General features: G+C 44.5%; 1 protein-coding gene across 19 annotated transcripts in view; it reads right to left on the bottom strand.

Moving 5' to 3' along the window:
* The window catches only part of CAMK2G (calcium/calmodulin dependent protein kinase II gamma), a 172,300-nt gene that overhangs the window by 83,566 nt on the left and 71,978 nt on the right, over nt 1-16,756 (bottom strand). For all 19 annotated transcript variants that reach the window (XM_081191678.1, XM_081191667.1, XM_081191681.1 and 16 more), the window contains exon 3: nt 10,883-10,942. In XM_081191678.1, the coding sequence (XP_081047804.1) occupies nt 10,883-10,942 (60 nt within the window). The remainder of the gene's footprint in view (nt 1-10,882; nt 10,943-16,756) is intronic.

Here is a 16,756-nt window from a genome sequence, read left to right as displayed (position 1 = left end):
GGGGCGAAAACAGACTCTTTAATTTTTAGGCAACAAACCTTATTAAGCCCCCCACAAATTGGAGTTCCAATGTACCTCCGATCTCACCATGCCAAATCTCCCACCCCAACAAGCAGAATTCTATTTACTATGCTACATTGGCCCCCCTCCTAAAACTTCCAAGAAAGGAGAATTTAAAACTTCCTCAAGCAACTTGTTCTGATATCTCCACCACATCCCCCAGCGCAATGTGTTGCCTGGGAAGTGTTTTTGCAGAGGGGGAGGTTTGATACCAAGTAGGGGAGGGAATGAAGATTACTATTTTACCCTACAAACAACTCCTGGAACCATGACAACCCAGCCTTCTCTTCAGCAGCTGTGAGATCATTCCAAGGCACAACTATTCAAAGCAGGAGCTGGGAAAACAGCAAACTGTGTCTCCTATCAAAAGGGACTCAATAGCAAGTCCTGTACCCTTCCCTCATGACTCCAGGTTCACACGGGAAAAATGGAGTCACCCCATGCAGAAAGCATGGGGCACAAACGCTGGCTTAGCGTACTGGCATGCAAAAGCCCATTGATGTTGCTTTGCTAAGGGAGAAACTGGGGGCACGAAACTGAAGGATGTCAAGAGCAAGAGTTTTCCAAGCTGTTCTCAAAAATTCTCTGCTTCTGAATCCATCTTAAATGCGGTTTGGACACTCTAAACTCAAGGAAGAGGCTCCGTGCAAACTTTCAAGGTTGGGAAATGGATTCCTACCTATGAATAATTCCCCCTACCTACAGAAGCACTGGTCTCTAAAATTGCATGTTATGAGCTTGGGTTATTGCTGCTTTCTGATTCCAGGTTCCACTTCACCCTCAGTGCCCATGAATGCTGGTGGGCAAAGGATTGGATTTTGACCAAGGTGGAGCTCACTTTGGGCCAGTTACCATCTCTCAGCATAATTTTTCTCACAGGATTCTTGATGCGATTACAAAAATTGTGAGGAGGGAACTCTGAGCTACTTGAAGGAAGGGGGTGTGTGAACACAGATAGAATTATAGAATTGTAGTGTTGGAAGGGAAGCGGGTGGCACTGTGGGTTAAACCACAGAGCCTAGGGCTTGCCGATCAGAAGGTCGGCGGTTCGAATCCCCGCAACGAGGTGACCTCCCGTTGCTCGGTCCCTGCTCCTGCCAACCTAGCAGTTCGAAAGCACATCAAAGTGCAAGTAGATAAATAGGTACTGCTCTGGCGGGAAGGTAAACGGCGTTTCCGTGCGCTGCTCTGGTTCGCCAGAAGCGGCTTAGTCATGCTGGCCACATGACCCGGAAGCTCCCTCGGCCAATAAAGTGAGATGAGCGCCGCAACCCCAGAGTCGGTCACGACTGGGTCCCTTTACCTTTACCTTAGTGTTGGAAGGGACACTGAAGGTCATCTAGTTCAACCCCCTGCAATGCAGGAATCTCAACTAAAGCATCCATGATGGATGGCCACCCAACCTCTGCCTCCAAGGAAGGAGAGTCCTGCAGGAGTTCTCACTGTCAGGAAGCTCTCCTGGCCAGAGACAACCTTGGAGGGCCCAGCATGACAAGGCCAAGCCATTGGGCACTGCGGGCTTCTAGAGAAGTCTTCTCCTTCTGGCTCCAGCTCACATTTCGATAGGAGTGGGTGAGGAAGTAGCACAGAGATTCCCTTTCTAGCCCTGCTTTCTAATCCAGAAAGAAAAGAATGCTTCCAACATGTTGTGCTGTGTACACACTACCTGCCAGATCCACAATTAAGAAGGACAACCTCACAGCTGGCAAGGTTAATTATTTTAACCTGCCACTGTGACAAGAGGGTAGTCAAGGGATATTTGGGCCTTTCCCAAATGTCCAGAGATTATTCCCACCACCACTGTCTGGATATTACTCATATTCCCACGCCCATTTGGAGAACTGAACACACAAAAACCATGTACTTATTTATATGCGCTGTTGTCTCAATATTACAAGATTAATTACACAGGGTCAGGAGGCACCCAACATTAAAATAAAAAAAACATTAAAGGGTTAAGGGAAGACAGTCTCTCCCTTCTTCTCAAACCCACAAAACAGAATGTAGTAAAAATAATCTCCATTTGGATGGTGGCCAGCAAGAGAGTGCTCATGAGGAATGTGAGAGTGAACTGGTTGCAAATCATACTTTAGTGAAGTTATGCACAAAAAGAAGAATTTATCCCCCCTGACTTATTTGCAAACAATGCACTCGGCTTTTGAGCTGCCTTTACCAGCCATAGCTCCTTTCACACCCCCTTCTTGTCCTTCCACAGAGATGGGGAGATTATGGTCCACTGGTTGATCACTTTGCCAATCTACAGCAAGTTGCTCCTAACATCTGCTGGTTGCATCATCATCATCACCATTTCTAAAGAATACCCTAAAGTGGGGAAGAGGGTTTTGTGGCCCTCTAGTTGACATCAGACTCCAGCTCCCATCAGCCTGTCCAATAGACAGGGTCAACGAAAGTTATAGTCTGGAAAATCTGGAGACCTACAGGTTGCCCATCCCTGCCCTAAAGCTAGGTATTATTTGCAGCCTGTTAATTGGAATGAGAAGAGCGTACATTTGCAGCTCTCCTAGCTGAACTCATCAGAAAAGATCAATCTATTGGTGCAGCCAACCCTTCATCTGAGTGGGTTGTGAGTTTTTTTGCAGTGTTTTAATTTGCATGAACAGTTCAGAAATTACTTGACTGATATATAAAGAGGTGAACACAGTGACTCAGTGATGCTTACTCCAATAGGAGATTCGTATTTTCCTCGTTTTCATGATGAAGACTTAAGTGAAAGGTATCTCTGCAGTTTAGAGTGCAAATTTATAACTGTTGTGTAAAATTGCTATATCGCATTGTATATTCATAACTATTGCATATATACATGGGCTATTTATGTCTTCCTATATGTTAAAAGGGGGAGCTGGTGCGAACTGGTTTATGTGCTGCTATCCATTTTTATCATTATTTGTGACTGTCAGGGCTGGGCTCTGAGCAGCAGTCTCCATTAAGCCAGGAACCAGTAGCTGTGGGCTGAAGCCAACATTCAGAACTAAAAAGAAAACCAGGCTTGAAGGACAAAACCAGGAAGCAGAAGCAAATGGCAAGCTGAAAGTCAGGACCAAAGATAGCCAAAGGATACAGAACGCAACAGCGCAACGAAAGAGCTTTGTTGCTCAAGCAAGGGTTAATTGGAACTGGAATTTTATCATCTTTCTGGTCCAAGAGGGTAAAATGGCAAGTCTGGGTGCTGGATGAGTGACCTGGAATCCTGGGCAATCACTCCCACAATCACACAGTACTTCTGAGAGACTCAAAAACACAACATGGCAAGCATAAATCTTACGGCTTTTCTCATGCTGGGGGTGGGGTGGGGGGCGTCATTGCAGCAATTGCACACCCGCCCCTCACAACCTTTAATTTTGCAGGTGGGGAGGAGAGAAGGGGACTGTGACCTCGCAACACGAGGTAAGGTGCAACACGTGGTAAGGGGCAAGGCAGTTGGGCCTGACAATCACTTTTTTTGTGTAGTAAACTGCCAAAGTCAACCACAATTTGAGGACTCCTGACCACAGGAGTTGTTCCAATTCGAATATAAGTATTAATTATGTGATGTGAAGAAAAAATGGGGAAAAGAGAAACTGTAATACCCCACAGGTATTTTGTCAAATGAGTTCCCAGAGCAAAAAATGTGCTGAATCCTTAGATGTTGTTCTTACATTTTCAACTTCTCACCACTTTACGGTTCAACGTTTACGGTGCAAAGCCAGATTAACTATTCTGCGAAGTATTCTGTGCACTAGGATCCAAAGTGAAAGGGGTCCAACTTTTAGCCTACAACAGCAACAGCAACCAGCTGAGCAATATATCATGTTTCTAGACTCAGAAAAATTAAGGAAATTGGTAGCTTGACAGTATAATAGAAATTGATGGTTGTATTCAACGTTAAAACTAAGGAAAATACTCCGTTGGCACAATGATTTTTCCTTGCACAACTGAATGCTCTCCCTCTGCGCCAGAGAAGATTTGGGGGTAGTAAGGAGCGTGGCGGGAAAAGGAAGAACATTCAACTGCACTAACGCTAATCCTTGCACTAGTACTAATATTTAATCCAGTACCATGCTGATTATTTATTTTATTTGTATTCTGCTTTTCAGCTGAATTATTGATTTATCAAGCTATTTCACACTCCAGAGGAATTGTCTTCTTTCTTTCCAAATCATCAGAAATCATCTTAGATGTTTCACAGTATGTAAATTCACAGCACAATCTATACATGTTCAATGGGGTTTTGCTCCCAGGTACATGGGTATATGAGTGCAGCCTCAATCATCGCTGGTTAAAAAGCATGCATGCAACTGATTGAAATATTTATTTGCTGCCACCTCTTCCTGCAGTTCCAGTGCTATTCACTATCTGTAACCTTCATGAACATCTGTTACATAGAATCTGAGGGTATATGCAGAAATTGAAGCACTCAAGTGATTTTTTTTTATATATATATTTTTGGAAGGTTGAAAGACCTCTGTGCCATTATGCTCAGTAAATCTAAAATTCAGAACCACTTCTGTCACACACTGGGCTGATCCCACATTCACGAGCACACAAGGAGGTTGAAGAGGCAAGAAGTCAAAGCTTCCTAGTTAACGTGGACCCTGTTGCCTGCCCTAAGTTCTTCCTAAAAGGTAAAGGTAAAGGGACCCCTGACCATCAGGTCCAGTCATGGCCGACTCTGGTGTTGCGGTGCTCACCTCGCTTTATTGGCCGAGGGAGCCGGCGTACAGCTTCCGGGTCATGTGGCCAGCATGACTAAGCCGCTTCTGGCAAACCAGAGCAGCGCACGGAAACGCTGTTTACCTTCCCGCCGGAAGGTACTTTGACGTGCTTTTGAACTGCTAGGTTGGCAGGGGCAGGAACCAAGCAACGGGAGCTCACCCTGTCACGGGGATTCGAACTGCCGACCTTCTGATCGCTAAGTTCTAGGCTCTGTGGTTTAACCCACAGCGCCACCCCTGTCCCTGCCCAAGTTCTTCCTAGGCAAGCATTAAATGCCAGCGCTAGCTTAATAAAACAAATTTACATTTTCCCAGGAAGAGATAAAGCATCAGCTCAAGGTTAGCTCGCCTTCGGCATTAAGGAATTAACATGACAGTGGCAATGCTTGATGGTGGAACCCTGTGGAACGCCTTCCCATCAGGTGTCAAGGAGATGTGTAACTATATAACATTTAGAAGACATCTGAAGGCAGCCCTATACAGAAAAGCTTTTTGATGTGTAATGCTCTATTATGTTTTTATATATGTCGGAAGCTGTCCAGAGTGGCTCAGGAAACCCAGTCAGATGGGCAGGGTACAAATGTTGTTGTTGTTGTTGTTGTTGTTGTTGTTGTTGTTGTTGTTGTTGTTGTTGTTGTTAAACTAAAAGGTTACAAATAGAACAAGGCCATCGCTCAAAATCAGCATGCCCCACACATTACAATCCTGCAGTTGGGGCAGGAGGAAAGAGGGAGGGAGAGCACATATCTAGAGAGAAACCAACTTGGATGTCCTCTTCCATTTGTAAAGTTGGCTGGCATGACTGCAGCCCCATGGAGCGTTCCCTCATCCCCTCTGAAAAACCTAGTATACAATTCATGCAGTGTAGTGTCTTCCTCTCCCTCTGGCTCCACATCACTGGCTACTGTTGGCAAGAAGCCATGGCACTGGTGTAAAAATGCCAGGCCTTCAGGTAAATTGCATTTGGTATTTCAGAGGGGGAAATGAGGCTGCTGCTTCTAGTGGTAGTCCTCTTTTTCTAGGAACACTTTATTGCAGACATAAACGAGGTTGGGTGTGACTCAAAGTGATCGTCTTCAGAAATATAATCCTGCCAACTTAGCTTTCCAAAGCAACAGAGGAAATCCAAATTGGGGCTTTCTTTTCCCTTGCTTAAAAAAAGGGGGGAGGAGAGAGAGAGAGAGAGAGAGAGAGAGAGAGAGAGAAATTTACCCCCCCCCCCGCTTTCCCCAATGGTGCACCACAAAGAGACTGACATGATGGGCAGCTTTCCACAAAGCTGTGGAACAAGCAACAATCCTACTGCTGTTTGGCAGATTCCGTAAATAACATGGTTTTGTCCCCAAAACCGAACTTTATTTTTTCCTCTCTTTTTCCCCCAGTTCAAGTTGAAGTTTGTTCCCACGATCCCACCACTTGTTGCAGCCCTTCAGCGAACCCTCCAAGCGAACAATTATCCTGCTCCCTGTTCCTTGGGGTGACAGGAAATAAACCTGCTCACAGGATGATAACCATGGAAACACAGGCCCAGAGTGAGTGGAGCTCTCCAGCAACAGACAAAGGAACTTGCAGAGTAGAAATAAAAGACAAACAAGCTCTCCCCATTTACAGAAGCTAATGGTCAAAGGGGCCAGGGATCTGGCAGCTTAAGAGCTCTGGATCTGAGACTTCTGGATCTTCTGAATGCAAGACTTCAAATGAATGCTCAGGGAGAGGAGCCAAGGATTGGATGTGGGGTGAGTCCCAAGAGTTCAGTGGAGGCTGAGTATGTCAGGCAACAAGTCCCCTGTTTAACAGTTTGGACTGTGCAGCAATGGATGTGTACATAGGGAATGGCTCGCTGGTGTGGTTCTTTTACAGCACATCACCTTTGTTGGGGAGCAGGTTTGTAAACTGCCTATTTGGCAGCAAAAGCAGGATTCCCAAACCCATGGCAGGCAAAGCATTGAGTGGGGTGTGGAAGAGTGTGTCTGTTACATCTGCAGGGCTATGCTTAATTCTTTCCTTGTCTGACATTTTCTTCTACAACTGTCCACTTACTCGTCTGCTTTTCCCCACTTTATTTTAATGAAGCTTCTACCTGCCTTTACATTTTGGAAAATGCCTTAGGAATGTACAGAAAAGTGAAACACACACAATAACCAAATTAGAGGGGGGGGGGCAGATAAAACAGATTTAGATTAAAATGCCAAGGACAGAAAGCTTAGGCTGCCAGAACTAATGCTTGACAGGGGAGAAAATATATTTTTGCACTGTGGTGGAAAGCCGTTGGGGAGGAGGCAAGGGGGTTCCACAACTTTGGTGCCGCCATAAAGAAGACACTTTCTCATGTCCCAATCATTAAATGCAACTCAGGTGGTGGTGCGACACAAATAAGAGCCTCTCCAGAAATTCTTAACGAGGGAACAGGGTTCATATGGAAGAAGTCTTTCAAGAGTCGTAATGGCCAGTCTGAACTGGAGCTGGTATAGTTCTTGGAACAAGGAAGTTGCATGGTGAAAACAAGTGGATGCAGACAGCTCTTCTGGGCCAGCAGAGGTTTCCAGACACTTCTCAAAAATCGGTCTCCCCAGCCCTATTGAAGATCTCTACAGCTTCCAACTAGGGTTACTGGGAAATGCAGTTTCCCCAGTGCTGCTGGCACTTATTAGCAGCCCTGGGAAATGTAGTTTCCCCCAATATTCCTAGCTAGTGACTCAGAACCATGGCTACATGAGAGGCACCAGAGAAGGGAACCAGGAGAGAGGTACCTTCCTCTGGTTCAGTCTCATATCTGCACCACCAGAGAAGGAAGACTGATACGCCAGTAGGTGGAAGGCAGGAGGAGATTTGCAGGAGAAGTTTGCACCATCACTAGTGCAAAGTCCTCACCGCATGTTAGTGAGAAATCAAACTAGATCTTTGGGTTGTAACCTAAAGAGCAATCAGCTATGAACTTCCAAAGCAGGGTGACAGTAAGGTCTCCCAAGCATATGACAGCACAGCCCTTTTCGGCCTTTGATAATTATCTACTCATTTGCTCATCATGTCATACAAAAGAGTCTCAGGGCAAAAGTAAAGATACAAATATAAATAGGAGGGCAGGTGGGCGGGGGGGGGGGAGAGGAATCACATATGAGATTAAAAACGCAAGCAGCAAAGCACCAAACATGATCACACACAACTTCATAGAACAATAAAAAACCCCACATTCCCCAACGTCAGCATGATCACCATCAAATTAATTAATTAAAAGATGCCCGACAAAGCTGTGCGGGAAAATCAATCAAATGTCTGGGAGAAGAGGAAATTATTTTCCTGGAGCCAGAAATATATGCAAGCCAGACTCCAAAGTTCCCTGCTTCATAGTTCCAGAATTAAGTTTGCTGTTGTTGTTTTTTAAAAAGGGGAAAACACTGAGCTGAGAGAGGCATGTGTGGGGAATTAAGAGATGGAAACACCATGACCAGAAAAAGGAACCATGTCAGATCCCTGTGCCTGAACTAACTTTTTTACAGGGAGTTTGAGGAACGGAGGCAAAATTGTGGTGGGATTAAATTCTAGGCCAGGGGCTCTCCGGCGGCAGTCTGCTATATTCATTCAGGTTGGTGGCTGAAAATGGGAGACAGCACTTCCATCACACTAAATATTCCTATTGATTTTAGCTGCACTTTTACTGCTTCTTTTATTTCTTATGTTGCATCTTATAGCATTACAATTTAAATTCCATGGAATACAATACGGTACAAGATGCAATAAACAACAGGATCAATGAAATTACAATTAAAACTCACACAGCATCTAGCACAGCATCACTACAATGGGTGGATGGGGTAGTGGGAAAATCATTAAGTGGTCCACCAGGATCCTCAGCAATTTTCAAGTGGCCCATGGCACACCAAAAACATTGGAAACCACTGTCCCAAGCCTTCTTGACAAAATAGAAACTGGCAAATCATCAGGTCTGGATGGCATCCACCTAAGAGTTCTTAAAGAACTCAAGGGTGAAACTGCTGATCTAACAAAAATAAATGACTTGTTCAGAAGATCGGCCTTCATAAAAGGGGACAGGGAAATGGTTGATTGTCACACCGATTTTTTAAAAAAGGGATCCAGTGGGGATACTGGAACTTGCAGGCCAGTTAGCTTAAACATAAGTTCTTGCTATACTGATGAAAAGCGGTAAGAGATAAAATAGCTACGCATACAGGAGGCAAGCTTGCTGAAGCAGAGCCAGAATGTCAAGTTGTGTGCGGCAGCTGTGAAAAAGCCCAATTCCATGCTAGGGATAAATAGGAAAGGAACTGAAAAGAGGACTGCCAATATCATGATGTCGTTATAGGAATGTATGGTGTGATCACACCTGGGAGTACAGTGTACAGTTCTGGGCACCTCAACAAGGACACTGTAAAGTTGAAAAGGGTTCAGAAATAGGCAACCAAAATGATCAATGGGAAGGAAAAGCTTCACCCTTTAGGACTTTTTCGTTTGGAGAAATGGCAAGTAATTATGCATGGCATGGAGAAAGTGGAGGGATAGGATAGAAGTTTTCCTTCCTCTCTCACAATACTACAACTCAGGTGACTGCTGGAAGATTTGGGGCAGAAGAAAGGAAGTACGTCTTCAAACAAACTGTGGAACTAACTCCCACAAGAGGCAACGGCGGCCATTAACTTGGGTGGCTTTAAAAGGGAATTGGACAAATCCATGGAGGAGAAGGCTACTAGACCTGATGTTCTACCGCCTATGTTCTACCTCCACTGCTGCAGGCAATATGCTTCTGGATTCCAGTTGCTAGAAACTACAGGCAGGTGTCTGTTCAGCCCCTGTAAAAACAGGATGCTGGTCCAGGCAGGCCTCTAACTAGATCCAGCAGGCCCTTCTTAAGTCCTTATGGAAATGGGTAAGGAGCTGTGCTGGGCACTGGAATGCCATTTCCACAGAGCAGAAGCCTTGGGCTTATGAGACTTCAGTGGGGATGCCCAACACCATTCTAAGTTTCCATTTGCTCGGATGAAGTTCGGAGACCCCCTTCTAGGAAAACGCTTTTCATTTCAGAGATAGCGCACGTGCATGCACAAGGACAGGGGCCCTATAAACAGTGGTCAGTCATACAGCTAAATGAAACCTCCATATTTCAGGGGCAGTATACCTTTGAATATGACCTACTGGGGAGGGAAGAGGAAGTATGTGACCTTCATGCTTTGCTTTTTCTGGCTAGCTGCGCTTTGGACTGTTCCAGCAAGCAGTTCTCATTCATGTAATGGATCCCGTCATTGAATATACCCTAGAGCAGAGCTAACCAAGTAAGCAGTCAGGGACAAGCCAAAGGGAGTGCAACCACTCCGTAATGGCAACCACTCTCTTCTGCTTGGGTGTGGAGGAGTTGAGGAGACAGATCAGGGATGGGCCGATAGTGGTGAAATGCACTTTCTCTGAGGAAATGTCTTTTGAAGTGGAGGACAGAGGTACCGTATTTTTCGCTCCATAAGACGCACTTTTTCTCTCCTAATAAGTAAGGGAAATGTCTGTGCGTCTTATGGAGTGAATGTGTGGTCAATCGCTGGCTCCCTTTCCAGCCCCGGTCCCTTGCCCAGGCCTCCATTGTTGAATGTTTTGCAGATGGAGGCTGTTTTTTTTCCCCAGCGACATGGGACTGGCTGATTAGATTATCTTTCTGAAAACTGTAGAAACGGCTCCCTTTCCTTTCCTAAAGAAGCTGCAGAACTGTGAGTTGAACCCCATAAAAACAGATTTTTTTTCCCTTTGCAAAGTAAGCTCAACAACTTTGAGCTGATTCTCAAAAGAAGGGACTTTCCCCCTATGCAAAAGAAGCTGCAAAACTGTGGGCTGACCCCCCCAAAAAACAGGGCTTTCCCCCTTTCCTCCTCTAAAAACTAGGTGCATCTTATGGTCAGGTGTGTCTTATAGAGTGAAAATTACGGTATTTGCCCCTCACCCTGAGGTAGGCTACCCAAAATGTTTCTCCAGTGCAAATTATCGCTCTCTACCCGCCTGGCTCTGGCCCCCACAAAATGGCTTGCTCACCATTTGCAGGAGAGAAAATTCCAACGAGCTTCCTGTCCCTGTTGAGCTGAAGAATTTGAAGACTTTTCTCCCATGCTACTTACCGATATTTGGGTGTTTTAATAATCGGCAGATTCGAGCCTCACGTTCCAGTTTCTGGTGATCTAAGAGCAGGAGAAAAGAAAAGAAAGAGTTAGTTGGCAACTTTTGCTCCAGGGCCCTCGCTCTGATCTAAACAAAAAGCCAGACAGACACACCAACAGACCAGCCGCAAACGGAATGTGGCGGATGTCTGAGAGCAGCCTTCTCTCTCCCAGAACATGCCTTCCTCCAGGATGGCAAGCAACCCTGACAATATTTATATTGAAGGCTGGCAGAAATGACTGGCAGAATCCGAGATCAGGGAGAAGAGGTGGTGGAAGAAGACTGGAAGAAATTTAAAGACTACTTGCAGAAATACTGCAAAATTAACGAATGTTAAAGGGATGTTGGATTGAAAATAAGCGGTATTGGTAAAAAGATTAACAAGAATATGTAAATATGGATTGATAATGGTGGAAAATATATATTTATAATAGGCTAAGATGCTGAGCAAGGATAAATGATAGAGGGTAAGGACTTGCTGAATTAAATATCTGAACTGGAATACAAAAAGGGAGGTGTGAGGAGGTCAGGAAACTAGTAAATGAAGTATAAGATATGAAAATATTGATTTTTTTTTCTTTTTGTTAACTGCTTTCTATTTTGCATTTTTCATGTGTTTTGTTTTTGTATCTTTGTAGTTCTTTTTTCTTCTATTAGGGTTATTTTTTGTTCTTATTTTTTATGTTTAAACTTTGAAACTTTTTATTGTTTGTAAAATTTCAATAAATATTACTTTAAAAAAAATATTTATATTGAAGGTTGGCAGAGATAGCGTTAACACGCAAATGACATGGTACTTTTCTATGCGAAAGGAATTGCTTTAGACGGCCCGTTCTTTCATTGTGTGAGGCTTTCAGTAGTTATACACGAGACCTGAGTATCTTTTCTAAGGCATATATACTTAAATGTATGTCTAGGTATATTCAGCTAATCTCCTCTATTAATAGTCATATCAAGATACTCCTCTGAAGGAAAGGTGCATTGCTCAAAACACATTTGTACTGAGACGATTTGACTGCCTCAATAAATGTGTGCACCTTTTATTCATTCTCTCTCTCTCTCTCTCCCATATCACAATTTTTCTTTAAAATTCAAATTATTCAGGATTCAGAATAAGCAGCTGAATGAACATTTTGTCAAGGTCAGTCCAAGACATTTTGGCACCTGAGGCAAACCCCAAAATGGCAGTCCTTCTTCCCACCAGGGAAGAAGGGATGAGTGCCAAAGATCGACAGCAGGAACAAGGTGTGGGGGAGATCAACATCGGGATCTGTTGCCCCTGGAGATCCTGCAGCTTGAGGCAGTCACCTCACCTGGTCTCATGTGTGGGGCAGCCCTGCTTTTTGTTGATTTGTATAATTTGGGTGTAGAACTAAGTTTCCTTGGTGCAAAACATGAACTGAACTTGATATCAGGGGAGAGTGTTGCTTTGTTTTTGTTTTTATTATGCTTTCTGTGTTTTTATATTGTAATTTTTTGTTGTGAATGGCCTTGACATCTACAGATGAAGGGCAGTATATAAATTTAAAGAGTAAAACTAAGACTAAGAATAAAACATATTGGGAAATGGTTTACAGAAGAGAGTAGGATAACAAGTCTAGTATCGAAAGCCAAAGAATTCACCCTTAACCTGTTTCTAGGACAGATACACAGAAGGTTAGGCTGGACAATCTAAACCCACAATCGTAATGTGGAATGACTTGGAGGTGGGGACACCGAAGTGCTGCCAGTTATCTTTATATCCTAAGGAGGACATTCATCGCAACAGAAAAGCAACGTCAGTTCCAACAGGGTTGTCATCTGGACTAGAAAGAAAAAGCATCGAGGCAGCAGCTTCTCCATAACCCTGAAAAATCAGACATGATGTGTGTATGGGGAGGGGGAGGTTAGGGAGGGAGAAGATGCCAGAGGGCCCTTTCTAGTCACCAAGGATCAGACAGAGAAGTGATTTGTCAACTCAGTGATCACGTCCCTTCTCTAACAGCAGCAAAAAGGAGAAGATCATCAAGCAAGGTGAAAACAAGGCTTGAAAGTCAACGAGGAAGACTGGCATTTTTTAAAAAAGCAATGCTGGTGCTGACTTGGTTAGCTTCACCCCTTGCCAATGGTAGAGAGTTAATGCCAGGATTTGTTTGCTTGTGTAAAGGAGGGAGACTGCCTCCAACCTCAACATGCACACATATTTATTACACCAATATTGAGCCTGCTGTTCTCTCCCAGCTCAGAGAGATCTCAAGGTCAGGGGCTTATGATCAACAAGCTGGGTTGCAGAGGGGTTCCAAGAGGACCTCCAGCCCCAGGAAAGAGCTGCTGTTATGGGTAAGAGAAAACCTACCACCAAAAAAGTGTTAACTGCGCCTAGTGGTTTTTGGAAAGCCTTCCATTTCACACAAGACATGGAGGTCTCATGCACCTTCAAAAACTGTTCAGAAGCAAAATATTTCAGTAGCAGTACTATTACCACTGCAGCACAAAGTAGCATCACCCTGCAACTCTTCCTATAGTAATACTTCTTCCCCAAACTAAGCATTAGTCTTAAGGATCACAGCAAGCATCCCAGGGCGAGGAAGGGAAAATGCTTGAGCTGCATCAAAATGCAGCGTTTCAGAAGCACGGAGCAGAAGTTCTGTATCAGAGGTCTCCTCCCTTGCACCCAAAAGATGCTGCAAACTGTGCAAGCAGAACCTCAAAAGATCTAGTGCAATGATCACCAAGTATGAGAACAGCAGCTGCACAGCAGAGCAATGCAGTTCTTTGCCACTCCAACACAGTGGAAGAAAAATACTGATTAATCTTTTATATAGTGTAAGAGCCTTTCTGCACATTATGTAGCTGTGGCTGCAGATTTGGCTGCAGAGCTGATCTATGTGTCACACAAAACAAGGTGGTAGAATTCTGGATGCTTCCACTTCAGACAACAAATAGGGGGGCGGGGCATGCTTTTGAACACCACCATCCATATGTAAAGACAAAGCCATCAAAAGCAGGTCTTCAGTGAGAAGACCCTGCTAGGATACTTCCCCCTCTTCATGGGTTAGTTTTCTGAAGGCAGGAAGTAGCCTGTGTGAGTGTTCCAAAAATATTAATACCACTCCCCACCCGGAATCTGATGTGCTCATCTCAGCCTCCTAATTCATTGTGCATGGCCTGCATCTTCAACCTACTCCTGGGGGTTAAATGTTAGGGGGCCCCCTTTTTTGTCTGCATGCACAAACAAATGCAAACCTGCTTCTATGGAAAGAGAGTTGGCTTTGGATTTTGGCCAGCAAACTGCTCATACAGCAAGACATGGAATCACAGGAAGGGCAGAAGGGCTTCAGTATGTGACTGCAGAAATATATATATATGGATTAGGGACTGAAAAGTGACCATGCGCCAACAACAGGCCATAAGAGTCCCACAACCTACAAAAAAAAAATTTAATTGCCTATTCTATTTGTCATTAATCATACAAACTATAAGGGCTAGAAATATGCTTCTCAAGAAAACAACAATAGACAAAGATTTACATACCGCATTCCACAACTACAGAAATGAAGAGCTCCAATTTATAAACCTTTGTGAAACATGTACCTGCATATAAATCTGTCCTCTGCATTATTATTTCCTACTTGCATAGTACACCCAGCTATCTTTTTAAATGCCATAAAAGGGAAAGTTTCCAAGGTTTTCATTGAATAAAAAATATTGGGCCAAAGGAGAGCTGGACAGTGAGGGGACTAAAAAAGTAGCCAACACATGCCAACCACATGAAAGGAGAAGTCTAGAAAATACAGCACACTCTAAAGGGATGACTTTAAGCACTTTATGAAGAAGTCTCTACCCACCTACTCCTAAAAACTTTATTATTGTAACCTTGAACCCTCTCTCAATGCTCATCTGTCAAGATTCAGCAACCATTTTTAAGAAACTTGCTGATGAAAGTGATGATCAATTGTAAAAAAAAAAACCCTTCTCTCACTAGAGGAGAGTTGTGCCTGTTGTCACCACCCAAAGATCTGCAGATGATGTCCACTGCTGAAAACCTAATTTCCGATAAGCTGATGGCGATCGTGTTGGCCCAATGAGTGAGTTATGTTTGCAGTGAACCTGTTTCTTAGGGCAACAATGCAGGGAAGCAAACAGCTGATCAGGAGAGGGATGGAGACTTACCACGTGCTGTTCAGCTAGCCAGCCAAGATGGACAGCTGACCAGCTCACAGCCTCAGCAGACATGACATAACCAGTGAAATGCCACAGGCGATGTAAATCAAGAGCAATTGCTGCAGGGAACCTTACACCCTCTTGAGACGCAGGAGGCAAGAGATGTAGGGTAGAATATAGCGATACCCACATGCACAGCTTACAACAAGGAGCCATGACCTCTATGCTCCCTGAAACCTACCTCATCTAAATGCATGCCCACACATATACACACAGCTGGCTGCAAACCAAGAAGGAAAGCACTCCAGTCACAAGGTACAGGAAAACTATTTCTGGTCAGGGGGAAAGAATTCCACGCTGTTCTGTCTCCAGGGCAACAAAACAGGCGGACAAGCACAAAGCGAAGAATTCAAGCTCGCTCCGGTTGTGCGGGACTCCTCCTGGAACTCCATGGCATCAGCCACCAAGCACTGTAAAAGGTCAGGCGCAAAAAGAAAAAATGGTTTCGGGATCCCCATCACTGACTCACTTGGAATGCAGACGGATCATCAATCCAAATGCTTATTCCAAAAGCTCATGTGACCACCAGAATGCCTGCAGTTATAGACTTTGAAACCAAACTCAGAACAATCCATTTGGCTTCCCCCTTCCATATCAGCTTTTGAGACAATGCATTTCAAATTTTAAGTAAAGGTAAAGGGACCCCTGACTATTAGGTACAGTCGTGACCGACTCTGGGGTTGCGGAGCTCATCTTGCTTTATTGGCCGAGGGAGCTGGCATACAGCTTCCGGGTCATGTTGCCAGGATGACTATGCCGCTTCTGGCAAACCAGAGCAGCGCACGGAAACACCGTTTACCTTCCCGCCGGAGCAGTACCTATTTATCTACTTGCACTTTGATATGCTTTCGAACTGCTAGGTTGGCAGGAGCAGGGACCGAGCAACGGGAGCTCACCCCGTCGCAGGGATTCAAACCGCCAACCTTCTGACTGGCAAGTCCTAGGCTCTGTGGTTTAACCTACAGCGCCACCTGCATCCCAAATTTTAAGTACTTGCCCACAAAAGGAATATTGGGAGGGCCGTGAGTTCCATCCCAGCTCCTGCAATGGACTGCCCATGCTGTCACCTGCAAACTTTTGTTTTCATTAAAGCGATCAACCAATATGGATTTATTCCTGGGACAATATCTCCAAAGTTTGTCGATAATAGCCTACTTGTAGTAAAATATGGCGATGGCATCAGCAACCTAGCGATAGAGACAACCACAGCCCCAAAATGGCCGTGGTCTTTCAGGTATTCCAATTATATTTAAAAAAACATTGTGTGTCTATCACTTTGCCTCCTCCACCAAGGGCCCAGAACTTTTTACCAGGGACCAGAACTACAAGAATATAAGGCAGAAACACACACCTCACTGGGGCTGGGTAACACCTGCTGCCTCCTCTTGCCCTTTGGTAAGCTTTTTCAGCCCTTGCAGTGGGGCAGGGCAGCTGTAGAGAGGTTTGAACAGGATGGAAGTGAGCACACCTTGTTTCTTCTTGTCAGAAATAAGGCATGCGACCACCCAGGTCTGAATTCTCACAACAGTCATATTCCTATGACAACGCAGGTAAAGTGCATTAAACTCTTGTGCTAACAGAGCATTCATGCAACTTTGAATTCCTCTTTATATTTTTGTTGTGAAAGGTAC

This window comes from Podarcis bocagei, assembly GCF_964188305.1.
Source record: "Podarcis bocagei genome assembly, chromosome: 4".
NCBI lineage: Eukaryota > Metazoa > Chordata > Lepidosauria > Squamata > Lacertidae > Podarcis > Podarcis bocagei.
This window is presented reverse-complemented; position numbering and strand designations above follow the sequence as displayed.